The sequence below is a fragment of the Camellia sinensis genome, chromosome 2 (genome assembly GCF_055761805.1).
Source record: "Camellia sinensis isolate YWXY chromosome 2, ASM5576180v1, whole genome shotgun sequence".
NCBI classification, from domain to species: Eukaryota; Viridiplantae; Streptophyta; class Magnoliopsida; order Ericales; family Theaceae; genus Camellia; species Camellia sinensis.
The window spans coordinates 59,994,159-60,008,033 of NC_138962.1; the positions used below are offsets into that span (position 1 = coordinate 59,994,159).

General features: G+C 37.9%; 1 protein-coding gene across 1 annotated transcript in view; it reads right to left on the reverse strand.

Moving 5' to 3' along the window:
- Positions 1 to 2,674: 2,674 nt before the first annotated feature.
- The window catches only part of LOC114305204 (disease resistance protein RPS2-like), a 42,394-nt gene continuing 31,193 nt past the window's right edge, over positions 2,675 to 13,875 (reverse strand). The window contains exon 3 of the mRNA XM_082909955.1: positions 2,675 to 5,955. Coding sequence (XP_082766081.1) covers positions 2,675 to 5,848 — 3,174 coding nt within the window. The 5' untranslated portion in view covers positions 5,849 to 5,955. The remainder of the gene's footprint in view (positions 5,956 to 13,875) is intronic.

The window sequence follows — 13,875 nt, forward strand, 5'->3', positions numbered from 1 at the left end:
GGTTTTTGTGCCCTACAACTGTGACAGTTGGAGAGAAAATATCTCTAGGAAGCTGGTGAAAAGCTGCCGACCACTTGAAGTGGTTGGCCAGCTACTCACACTGGTCAGCCGACCAGTGGAAGTGGTCGGCCAAGGTCAAAAGTGGTCGGCCAGGTGGGAGTGATGGTATGCAGCAAGAGACCAAGGTGGTGGTGTGGTGGCCGACCAGAAAAGGTGGCCCAAAGACCAAGAAAACCAGTTGTCCAACCAGAAAACTGGCTGGCAGGAAGGAAAGTGGTCTCCAAGGGGAAGAACTAGTCTCCCACCCTTGTACCACCTTCCAAACAAGGAAAACAAGGTTTGTACCAAAAAAAAACCAAAAAGGATGCAAGACGAAAGTCTAGGAGGCAAGGCGCACAGCCGGGAGGCCCGAAAACTAGTCTATGAGCACCAAAAGTGGTCTCCCAGACCACAGTGTCCCTCTAGGCAGAGGCAACAAGGTGTGGTTCAAAAATCATGCCAAACGGAGAACGGTAAGCGGTCCCGAGACAAGGCGCGCGGCCGAAGGTTCTGAAAATCAAAAACTAGTCTCCAAGCGGGAAAAGTGGTCTACAACCGCAAAAAGTAGTCTACGACCACAAAATGATGGTCTACAAGACCACCCCCTCCCTCCAAGGAAAAGAAACAAGGCTTGGTCTGCAAACCGAGCTGAAAACACAAAGAGTTCAGAGGCCCGGAGGCAAGGCACTCAGCCGAAAACTCCAGAAATCTCGAAACGAGCACAACATGCGCAATCACCGAGCGCTCAATTGATGACGTCTAAGTCTTAAGGTCAGTCAAAAATGGGGTGTCTACAGTAAGTAATTTATTTTATTTGTTTGATTTGTTTTAAGTTATTTATTTTACACAGAAGATTGTTCCAACACTCATTTGTCGCCCTACTACATGTGATGATCCTTATGTACACAAAAAATAAAGCTACTGCCAAAATCATATTGATGGCATTGTGGACATTACCACTAGCAAAAAAGGAAAAAGAAAAAAACACAGCATTTCATTATTAATATTGTTGGCCTTTAAAAGACAGAAGTCACCCCGTTAAATGCAATTATCACTAAAAATAAAAGTTTTTCAGAAAAGATAGAAAAAAATTTAATCACTTCATTACAAAGATTAAAAAAATTAAATTGTAGTATAGACTCATTGGACATTTAAATGATCTCAAACTTCTAGGATATCGTCCAAACCATAGTTCTAAATATCGGCCGATACGCTACGTATCGGCCGATACGTATCGGAAAAATGGGGTACCGCGACGGATACAGGCCGATATACCACTGAGATTGAAAATCACAGGAGTATCGGCCGAGTCCCGGTACGTATCGGCCTGTAAGCGTTACACAAGCCGCGACGGGCCGATACTCACCGGTTCGGACCGGTACGGGAAAGAAAAAGTTGAAATACCTTTGAAATGATTTTTAAAATTTCACCACCGCGACACCCGATTCCCGATACGTACCGATCGATACTACCGATACCGATACTCCGCGATCGATACCGTTACGTTACCCGATACCGCGATTTAGAACCTTGGTCCAAACTACTAATCCCTCCATTCCACATGTACCAGGTAATTACTGTCTAAACCCTATAATTTCAAGGACATAGCTCCAAGACATGTCCTAGTGTCCTTTAGGCTACCTACACTTTAGGCTGCTATTGTACTTTCAAATGAATAAATAGAATGGAGTCATATGCAATGAAATAGTTATAAACTTTCGCTGAATGCAGCGCTAAAGCTCCAGATGTATACAGACATGTATTAGTTACCAAAATACATTGAACAAAACAATTGATAGATTTTAGGCAAACAACAATAACAAGTTTATTAGCAAACGACACTTAACAATAATTATTGTCACTGTCGCATCCAAACAAGACATTAAAACAAATACAGTATCAAAGATATTACAGCAAATAAAGCATCACATTCCAATGTATCCAACGACATAATAACAAGCTGAAATTAATACAAGAAAGAAATTAACCAACAAGCTACATATGAAGCTTAATCTGATATGTTTTGCTTGAAGATGATTTATTGGTATTTACAGCCACCAGTAGCAACAATTCCTTAGCTTAAGCTCCTTAACACCGTCGGATTGTCCCAATGTCCTACCACAAGGATCTTTATGAAGCTGTCACAGCCTGTCACTCACCGGACAAATGGCAAAGATGACAAATAGTGTTAGAATCAATAAAATTAATTAGCTAATTGTCGTGTTTCAGATGTATGTGTAGTGACCCTAAATTCATTCACTATGCTTGTAATAGTAAGCCTAGTGAAAAAATAAAAATAAAAATTTGGATCTATTTGCTACCTATGGAAGTAATTTGTTGTCAGGCTCTAACCACATGGGTAAGGGTTCAATTAGCTAAGGGAATTAAGCATGGGTTGTTATTTAATTAAGCATGTGCTATTATTGCAGTCTAATGTCACCCAAAAGGGTGCTAAAAAGATGCAAAATGTATACATAATTCGATGATCCATCCCAATTTAACTTGAAATAGAGGTGATAATAAGACTTATCACAATGCAAGTATGAGAATTTGGTTGGTTTGGTATAATAAATGCTTTTAGAGGAAAAGCAAATATCCACTATATTTCTTAAATGAAATAGGTATGAGACATTACCTAGTTATATAAGTAGAAAGTTGGCCGAATACTGCTGCTGTTTGACTTTGTTGAGTAGATGTCTCTAGCTGATCCACCTATCCTATTTGAAGCCCTTACAAATTTTGACGGCTTGATGATTTTTGAGATTGGTGAGTAGATTTCTCTAGCTAATTCATCTATCAAATCTTCAGCCCTTCCAAGTTCCTTAAAAGTTGGCCGAATACTGCTGCTTGACTTTGATTGATGCCACTTTAATGATTCCCACCACTCCTTCTCTCCTTTGATATTCAAATATTTAATAGCAGGCGCTGTGTTAGCATAAAGATTTTCAAGCTTTGGACAATTATAAACAATCAGACTTATCGGATTACTACTTGGAACATCTGAAATGCTAACCAATTCTGGTAGGTCAAGAAGTGATATCCTCCTCAACGATTGGAGAACATAACCATGTTTCAAGTCTGAAGATTCTTGACTTACTAGGCTCTTGATTTTGCAGCAGTCTTCAACTCTAAGCTCTTCCAATCGCCTTAGATTACCAAGCAAATTTGGTGTGAAAATGGTAGTCAAATTGGGGCACATATGCAATGCCAAAACCCTCAGATTGGATAGACAACCCTCATCAATTGGACCTTTCCAAATACTTTGTAAATTCCTCATATAATGAATACCTAAGTACTCCAGGTCTTTGAATACAGGTTTATCAAGATACAACGGATATTCATAATCTCCGTCAATAATTGTTTGAAGTTCATTACATTCCACCAGCAAGCAAAATCTGAGCTTTACCATGTTTTCATTCCCGAAATCAGAAAGCGTCTTCACTGTCCAGTGGCGGTCTAGGAAGAAAAAATCAGCACAGTTGAGTACCACGGTTATCTCAGTTGGTATGCCTTCACCATTTATATACTCAAGGCATTTCTTCCGTTTCTTTTGTTTCTTGATTATCTCTTCAACTTCATGGGGTAGACGGGATATGATGCGTTGTCGATGGTGGCCAACTGTGAATCTAAAATGAAAGTATTCTTCTCTAAACCGTCCAAGTCGTTGCAACAATTGTTTCAACAATTCAGCTGATGGTAGATACAACTCAAGGATAGACAACAATTTTAAGTTACCTAGTTCATTCAGGATTACCTTCACATCAGCATCCCACCACTCACCATCTATGATTAATTCCTGCAATCTATTGAGTTTTGACAACACCCCTGTAGAGATTGTTGTCTCCATCTGCTTAGTTTCCTTGTAGCAATTTGCATGTTGACAAAAAGAGACCTTGAAGCATCTCAAATTGATTAGTTTTCCAATTTCCTTGGGCAGATACATTATTTCAGTTCCTTCAAGATCAAACTCCTCAAGATTCTCAAGAGCTCCGATATCGGGCAGCAGTTCCATGAGAAGTTCACAACCTCTCAAAAAGAATTTTTGAAGTGATTTCAAATTGGAAATGGAAGGTGGCAAAGACTTTATGCTAGTACAAGACAAATCTAGATGTGTTAGGTGAGGCATGTCTTGAAAGAATAGTTGAGGAATTTCCATCAGATCATAGTTGTTATGTAACAACAATATTTGGAGAAATGAGCACTCGGGTTTCTCCGGTAGCTCAGATAATTTATTATTCATCAACTCAATCTCCTCGGAATAAAACCAATCTTCAACTTCTGGTGTTTCAGTCAATCCTAATCCCCCTAGCCTTAAATGACTAGGATTAAAACTTCTCATGACAAATCGAGTTTCTTCATGCATTTGGACAAAACCATTGTCAAAATTCTCTAGCAAGAAGGAATTAATGAGTTTTTGAAGAATAACTTTTCCGTTTGCCTCTGTTGCTACTAAACCATGCTTGATCCAAGATGATACTAGTGAATCTGCTCTCCATTCCTGGCAGTCTGTGCAGTTTTTAATGCATTGTTTTGTTGTAAAGTCCTTCTGATCCCAAACGAATTTTAACACATGAAACATGACTTGTCTTGGTTCGCTTTGGTTTGGTTTTGGTCTAACCATGACTTGGTTGAGTGCAAGTTCCCACACACGAATATTAGTCACACCTTTCAAGGCCCTCGCAAGAAGAACAACGGCACGCAGATGGCCGTGGCACTCTGTCACTAACTGGGCGGCCATTTGTTGGATGACAGAGGAAGAATGAACAAGTGATGGGCCCACATTCCAACAGAATAGTTTCCAGGGTAACAGATGATCTTCCATTCTGATCTCCAAATCCAAATCCAATATCTCATGGACTTTTTGCGATTGAGTTGTAAGCACTAGGAATCCACTATCAGGGATTTTTAAGTCATGTAGGTCTATCTGCCCATCAATGCAATCCACAAGCAGCAAGAAGTGGTCAGGCAAATATGGGTCTTGTGATCCCTCCGACGTGTAATCAGTTTTACGAGATCTTAATCTGCCAGTCTGTGTTGCAATGTTCTGCCTAACCTCTTCGATGCTGTGATGTCGAGAGACAGAGATGCAGAGGACAACCCTGCACTTGGATATGATCATTTGCATATCCTTTAATGCACTTGCTACTTTCTCCCCTCCGATCCCTGAAATCCCAATCCTTCGAATTATTCCATGTTCAATACATTTTGAAACATAGCGAACAGCAGAATCGATAGCTATTTCCAAAATTTGATCTCCACTAGTTTCAGGCGTTAGCCCACCCTCTGCTTTGTCTGTCGAGTTCTCATATGACTTCATAATATCATCTTCTTGGCGTTTAGAAGTCCAATTAGCAGAACCTTCACGGGAAAAGCTTTTCTGTGTCAAACTCTCATCTAAGCTCATAATATCATCTTCTTCTTGAGGTATAAAAGCCCAAATTCCTGAATCTTTATGGACCAAGTTTCTTTCAACCTCCTGAAATTCGTTCTCAATCTGCGCTTCGATACCATAAATGCGTCTTCGAACATCCTGAAATTCTTCATGTTTGACATGATTGTTATTTGATACCGAAATTTTTAGTTCTCTTAGTTCTCGTATCCACCCGAGCTTATCTGTAAAGCCAAAAAAGTGGTATGATTCTGATTGGCATGACTGGAGAAGATGAAGTAAGTCAATCTTCCTTGTCAAAGCCTCAATTTTTCGTATCATCCCTACGCATTCTTCCTTGTCAAAGACTTGCTTTGACGCAGACGAAGGTGAGGCTTTTTTCTCCATTTTTCCAAAGGCCTTCTTCTCTTCCGATTCCATTCCAGATGACGCAACTTTCTTTATTGCTTATGGATAATGCTACTTCTTCAGACAGACAAGAGATCCTCTTTGGACAACTTTTTAGTTGACTTCTTCCTTCGGCGAGTCTGATTAATGTGTACAAAAGACATTGATGAAAATCAATATTAATTGATTGTTGGTTTAGAAAATTTACGAAATTACAAATAGATTTTGAGTTTAATCTACAGTCTCATTTCTACAAGTTTTTTATTGCGCTGGACTCATTAATCCTAATATCCTCAATAAAAAAATTGTATATTGGCATGAAATTAGTTAAATTTTTATTATATTTATTTTAAAAATTATTTTTTCTAGGAGAAATTATAAAATAAAATAAAAAATTAAAAAAAAAATCTCTAAGGTTTAATCATTTTAACAAATTAAACCTGAATTTTTAATTGTCAATTTAAATTCCAAACTCTTAATTTATTATCAATCTAAACCACGCTGATGCATATTGGCATGTCATACTTTTTATTTTTAAATTTTTTTTTACCACCAAAGATCTTTCATTTACATTTTTTTTTTTAATTTAAAAACATATAACACCCAAATACACATTAATGTGTGTTTGAGAGGGGAAAGATTGAGTACACACCTAACCTTTGGCATATTACACAAAGTGATTGTTCCGAAGTTTGAACCCATAATCTCAAGATTAAATTTATCTATCGAGATCAATTAATAAAGATAATTTTTTTGGGGGGGAAAAATTACTGTACACATCTATTAATGTTATATAGGCCTCGTTTGGAAACTTAATCTTTTATGTTAAAAATGCTAAAAAAGCTTTAAAAAAGAAAAAGACCAATCATTAAAAAAGTTGGAAAAAATGTTAAAAATTAAAAAATCACTACAAAAGCAAGTTATACATACTATTAATTTACGTTTTTTCATACAATAATAAAAAAAAAAAAGTCATTTTTAAACACGTTAATTTTTTATTCACCTCATAAAAAAACTAAAAATTCAAAATTACTAAAAAAAATAAAATCCCAAACTACCAGATAAACTTGAATTTCTCCACTTACATTATTAATCTATGTACATAAAAAAGTTATTCACTTCTTAAAAAGTTATTACATTTTCTAATCTTGATTATTGTATTGAGAGCTATTTCATTTATTTTTAATCTTAAAAATTTTCCCTAGACAAATTCTTCTTATTTTTCAATTGAGTTTTACATTAAAATTTTGAAAATGACAAATTCTCTGTTTGGTCAAATTAAAATTTCTCAATTGTGTGAAATTGAGAAAAAAAAAACTTTCAAAATTTTAAAAATTATGTTAGTTTGTATATATATATATATATATGTTTGTGTTGGAAATTGGGCCGAGTATTGTACCCGGATTTGGGCGCTCATGTGGCATGACCCATGACCCATTCAAATTACCCATGTAATTTGAATTTGAATTTGAATTTCATAACTATCCTATTTGGATAACCCACTATCAATATCTATATCTATCATATCTTATCAAGAGATATGAATAGATGGTTAGAATCTGGCCTATATATCAGATACAATATATGGGATGTGGGATAAATCAAATAATGAATGCATTTTTCCCATGCTCTCTCTCTAACTCTCTCCCATTAGAATAACAATCAAGCATTTGCACTGTGAATAGAGTGGGTGATACTTATACTGTGGTATCACTCCATTGTTGGGTGCTCTTAGTTCGTGGTTTGTGAAGCACGTGATTTACCCACAAGGTTCTTTGTTTCAAATTCTATCACCTAAGGTATGATTTTGAATCCATTTACCCGTTGCGCTATCTGAATCTTACATTGGTATTAGAGCATCTTATAGGGTATTTTCGTGCTCATTTTTATGAATTAAAATATATATATATATATATATATAATTATATATATACATGATATATGCATGAAAATTAATATTTTTTTAAACTTTCTCTAATTAACCTGAAATTTACATATGTTGTAGTACATTTCATGTTGAACATATCTGCAAAGTTTCATAAAAATCTGACGGTTAGATTTCAAGAAAAATGGAGACTCATTTTATATTCCCGAAACTTTACTTGCATGATTGTTTTACATGCTTTAATTTTAGTCTACAAATCTTACATGTTTAGAATCCTTGTTTCGAGACTTTTAAAACCATATATTATTTGTTAGATTTGGACTAACAGTTGATGAGAAAAATCAAACTCTAAGTTGGGTTAGTTTTGAGTTTTTGGTGACTTCAGAAAGACGATGAAGTGCAAAGTTTCTACACTTCTACTCTCATTAGAGAGAGTGTGTAATACACCTCATCATTTGTGTTTATTAAATGTCATTTTTGAGACCACCATTATCTTTATTTTGGAAAATAGAGTCCGGCAGTACCAAAATTGGACCAGAAAACACCCCGGAAGGCGGCGCATGAGCCGCACTTGCCAGATGACGCCGTCAGCGCCGGCCAATCACCAGTCCACATGCGCTAGGTGCGCTTCCCACACGCGCGCCGTCTGCGCGTGCCATGTGCGCTGCCACATGCGCGCCATGCAACATACCGAACCGAGCCACGCCGCGCTGGCTTGGCTGTTGGATGCTAAGGCTCTGTTTTTTTTTTTTTTTTAATCCAAAATTGCTTTAAATGGTCATAAGTAATTCATTATAGCTTTGTTTTAAGCATGATTGGTAATATTGGACTTAAAATTAATTTTTTTTATCTACTGTACAATCTTTAAAATTTTATGAAAATAAAAAATATTTTTCTGAGATAATAATTCATTATTTCTGATTTAAAATACTTTTGGTGTTGCATGACTAAGTTTCTAGGACTGAAATTTTTACTATAGACTACTGTAATGGTTTACTATTTACTGGTATGATTGTTACATTTTCCCAGATTTTGGAATATTTATTTATGATTTTATGTGTGTTTATTAATCATTTAAAATTCCAGAAAAATTTCAAAAGTGATGTACTTTTTGTTTTGGCATAATCTGAACATTAAACACAGCATATTATTGTTTTTCCCTAGAGTTTGTAATATGTTGTGATTCGAGAAGCATGATTAGTTTTTTTTTTTTATTATCTATATTCTAATTCCATTGTTAAATGAAATATAGCATGAGTTAATTGTAAATTTACATTAAGATGCTATTGTTCGGAATTAGACTAATTATCATGTTTTGTACATGCCATAAGTAGTGGGAGGTTATTTGTTTTTGCGCGTGGAATTAAATTAAGTTTTGATGATTGTCACTAGAGGCACAAGAGATGATTACGAGCATAGCAAATTTTCGATCTTGAGACGTATGTAATATTATCATTATTTAATTTAGATTCTTTTGCTGCAAAATAATTTTGTGTTGCTATCATTAATATCGCCTTCGTATTTGTTCTTTCTTTACTCTGTATGTAGAAATGACAACTAAAATAGTGGTGGCAGACTTAACTAAAGGAGAGAAATTGGATGGCGATAACCAGGACATATCGCACCGTAAGATCCAATACCTCCTCAATGAGCAAGAAGTTTTGAACACACTTGAGCAAGTGATGGTTGAACTTGAGCAGGGCAATACAACTCAACATCGTCGTGATCTTGAAGTTTCTCAGACTTAGAGTAACAAAGATCGGTGTGCGCGCTTTACCATATTGAGCAGCATGCACAACGACTTGATTAGTGAGTTTGAGCATTGCCCGACTGCATTTGGGATGTGGGAAGCTCTCAAGAAAATTTTGGTGTCACCTCTTTGGGAAAGCTACGTAGGTTGACTATGAAGTTTGACTCTTATCAAAAAGGCGCATCACTCCATGAAGCAGCATTTGAGGGTCAGGTCAGCCATGATACGCGAGCTTGCGGTCACTGGGCCCAATTTGACTCAAGAGCAACAAGTACAAGTTGTGATTCGCTCTCTGCCAAATTCTTGAGAGCAAATGAAGCAGAACATGATGCACAATGAGAATGTGAAAACATTCAAGGACATATTGCGTCATTTGGAGCTAGAGGCTGAACGCCTAGAGGCGGGTAAGTCTGATGGTTCTGCTATGGTGGTTGAGTCAAGCTCACGTAGGACTTCTCAGTTCAAGCGTGCAAAAGCAAAGGGTGCTCCTAATAAGCAAGCAGCTGTTACGCTAAAGCCCAATGGCGCTAGAAATTTCAAGCGTAGGGGCAAGAGAGGTGGCAAGAAGGTAAAGGCTAAACTGACATGCTTTAACTGTAACAAAAAAGGACACTTCGCTTAGTATTGCCTTGAGCAGAAGAAGGTACTCCCTTACTTAATTTCTAGCATTCAATGCTTTGTTTCTAGTCAAGCATCAATTGCTCATTCTCCTCATTTTTGGGTTGTAGACTCAGGAGCAACAAACCACATCGCGAGGAACAGAGTAAGGTTCGTTGAGTATTGATGAGTACCTGCTAGGAGTAGAAAAGTTTACATAGGGAACGAGTCCAGTGTGGAGGTGCTTGGCATTGGCACATACAAGTTGGAAATGCGACGATGGCGCACCATGTATCTTCATGATGTTCTTTATGCTCCGAATATTCGGCGAAACTTAGTTTCAATTATTAGCGTAATGAGCCTTGGTTTTAGCTTTTGTTTTGAGAATAATGGTGTTAGTATTTATTTGGGAACAATTTTTTATGGTTTTGGTTATCTTTTAGATGGTTTCTTAGTTTTGGATGTGGATGATTCTAGTTTTAACAAAAATGCCAATGGCTCTATTTCTTATATTGCATCTATTTGTGATAATGATTCTATGAGATGGCATGCTAGATTAGACCAAATCGGGCAAGACAGGATTACTAGATTGGCTAGAGAAGGCCTTTTAGGCCCACTCAGTAGAGTCACTTTGCCTACTTGTGAGCACTGTCTTGCTGGAAAGGCAACAAGGAAACCATTTTGGAAAGCCAAAAAGGCATTTGTCCCATTACAGCTTATTCATTCTGATATATGTGGACCAATGAATGTGAGGGCAAGGCATGGAGCCTCTTATTTTATCACATTTATAGATGATTGCACGCGTTTTGGCCATATCTATTTGATTTCTCACAAGTCAGAAGCATTGGATTGCTTTAGACGATATGTTAATGAGGTTGAGAATCAATTAGACAAGAGCATTAAGGCTCTAAGGATTGATTGGGGATGCGAGTATCTATCTGAGCAATTTAAAGTGCTCTGTGAGGACAAAGAAATTATCAGGCAATTAACAATTCCCAAGACTCCATAGCAAAATGGTGTAGTGAAGAGAAGGAATCGCACATTGCTTGACATGGTTAGATCTATGATGCACAAACTAATTTTCCCATCTCGTATTGGGGAGATGCTTTGTTGACTGCTGTCTACATCCTTAACTGTGTGCCCTCCAAATCAGTTCCTTCCACCCCATATGAGATGTGGACTGGCAAAAAGCCTAATATGGGCAATTTGCGGCCTTGGGGTTCGACAGCGTACATACACAACGCTTCTCATAAATTTGGGAAGTTAGGCCCTAGAGGAAAGAAGTGTATCTTCATTCGCTATAGTGAGCATTCTAAGGGCTGTGTGTTTAATGGGGAGCATTCGGATAGAAGTGTGACTGAAATTGAGTCATGAGACGTGGATTTCCTAGAGAAGGATTTCCCTAGCAGAGGTGAGGTAACTAGAGAAGTAGAGCTCTATGAGATGGAGGATCTACATGATGGCACACCTAGTAGCCTAGTAGAGAATGAGGAAATAATCCCTCAAGCTCCGAGGGACAATGAGAGCAATTTTCCTGCCCATGGATTAGATCCAATGGATGTGGATTCTAAGGACTCTCAACTGCGTAGAAGCAAACGTGGACTTATACCCTATCGTCGTTTTGAGATTGAAGGGGAAGCATTCATGATTGCCACGAGTGATGAGATGGAGCCTAAGAATCTCAAAGAGGCTCTCTTATCCCTTAGTAGTAAAGAATGGAGAGTTGCAATGGATGAAGAAATAGAGTCTATGTAGAAAAATCATGTATGGGACTTGGTTGATTTGCTGCCAGGGCGCAAGACTATTGGAAACAAATGAGTTCTCAAAATCAAGTGCAAGGCGGATGATTCCATAGAAAGATATAAGGCTCGCCTAATGGCGAAAGGCTACACCCAATTAGAGAGTATGGACTATGAGGAAACCTTTTCACCAGTTGTGAGGTTTGCCTCTATTCGCCTAATTCTGGCCATAGTAGCTCAGTTGGACTTAGAGCTACATCAGATGGATGTTAAGACTGCATTTCTCAATGGAGAATTGGATGAAGAGATCTATATGGATCAACTAGAAGGCTTTGTAGTAGTAGCTTAGGAGCGCAAAGGTTGCATGCTTCAACGATCTATTTATGGCTTAAAGCAATCATCTAGACAGTGGAATTTGAGATTTTATCAAGCCATTGTTTCAAATGGGTTTACGATGATTGATGAAGATCATTGCGTGTACATCAAGTGGTCCAAGGACATTTTTCTGATATTGTCATTATATGTGGATGACATATTATTGGCTGGAAATGACAAGGAGATGATTGTCACCACTAAAAAGTGGTTGTTCTCTACATTTGAGATGAAAGACATGGATGAAGCAAGCTATGTGCTCGGTGTTAAAATCCTTAGGGATCGCCCTAAGAGACTTCTCGGTTTGTCTTAAGAGACTATCCTAGAGCGATTCCAAATGCAGAGCTGCAAACCCATTGACATTCCTGTTGCGAGAAATAAGAGCCTAAGCCTTGATATGGGCCCTAAGACTCCAGAAGAGAAAAAAAAGATGGCCCGTGTACCCTACGCGAATGCTGTTGGAAGTTTGATGTATGCTGTGATGTGTACATACCCTGACATTTGTTATACAATCGGATTGGTGAGTCATTACCAATCCAACCCAGGACCATCTCATTGCAAAGCAGTTAAGAGGATATTACGATATCTTAGAAGGACTGCAAATTACACACTTTGCTATCAAAGTTCAGATCTACGTCTAATTGGCTATTGTGATGCTAACTGGAGAGGAGACTTAGATGAGCGTAAGTGCACTTCAGGATATGCTTTCATGCTTAGTGATGGTGCTACTTCTTGAAGTAATAAAAAGCAATCCTGTATCGCCTTATCGACTATGGAGGCTGAGTTTGTGGCTTGTTCATCTGCCGTTCAGGAAGCCGTTTGGTTGAGGAGATTCCTTCAGCATTTGGATATTGTCACACACACTTCAGACCCTGTGACTATCCATTATGACAGCATGGCTGCACTCGCTTATACTAAGGATCCTAAGTACCACGGGAGAACCAAACACATTGATGTGAGGTTCAACTTTATCAGAGACATTGTGGCGCAAAAAGAAGTGATCCTGGAGCACATCCCTGTGAGTCGCATGGCTGTGGACCCCTTGACTAAGCTCATTGCCAAAAATGTTTATCTTACTCATGTTAGGGCTTTAGGACTGCGTAGGTGGTGATATATGTCTATTCAGTTGAACTCTTATTTTTATTTTTATTTTTGGATATTTATGCCATTACTATTCATATTTGTTTCTATTACACATTTATGTTTACTACTTCTTGCAATGTTTTGTGAATTAGCACACACAGAATAAATAAATTTGGTGTTAGCAGGCAAGATTGGCTCACTCACACGAGCAATCGCCCTTAGCGCTAGGTTGCGAGCAAGGATGACACTAGTGGCTTATTGTATTTGGAGCTAATAGAGAGGCTAAAATTATCCACTAGCTATGTCGCCTTGGTTGGAGCCAAGATGAGATCTTGTTAAAAACTGACCATGGATATGAGAGTACTCACTTTTCCATGATGTGTCTGTTATGGATAGCCAGATGCGAGATCTCATTTGATGCCTGAGAGGCAAGGAAATAGAGAATTTGAGTTAGACGTTAGGAAGTGACTTGTGCACTTAAGAGCGACTGGACTAAGATCCGTATGGTGTGTGAGTTTAACATCACTCTTTGGAAGAGTTACCCCACTATAACATGCATTCGTATTGCATGTTCTTATCGACCCGTTAGCGAGGTACAAGAATGGATCCTTGCTTCATCACCGTGTGAGTCCTA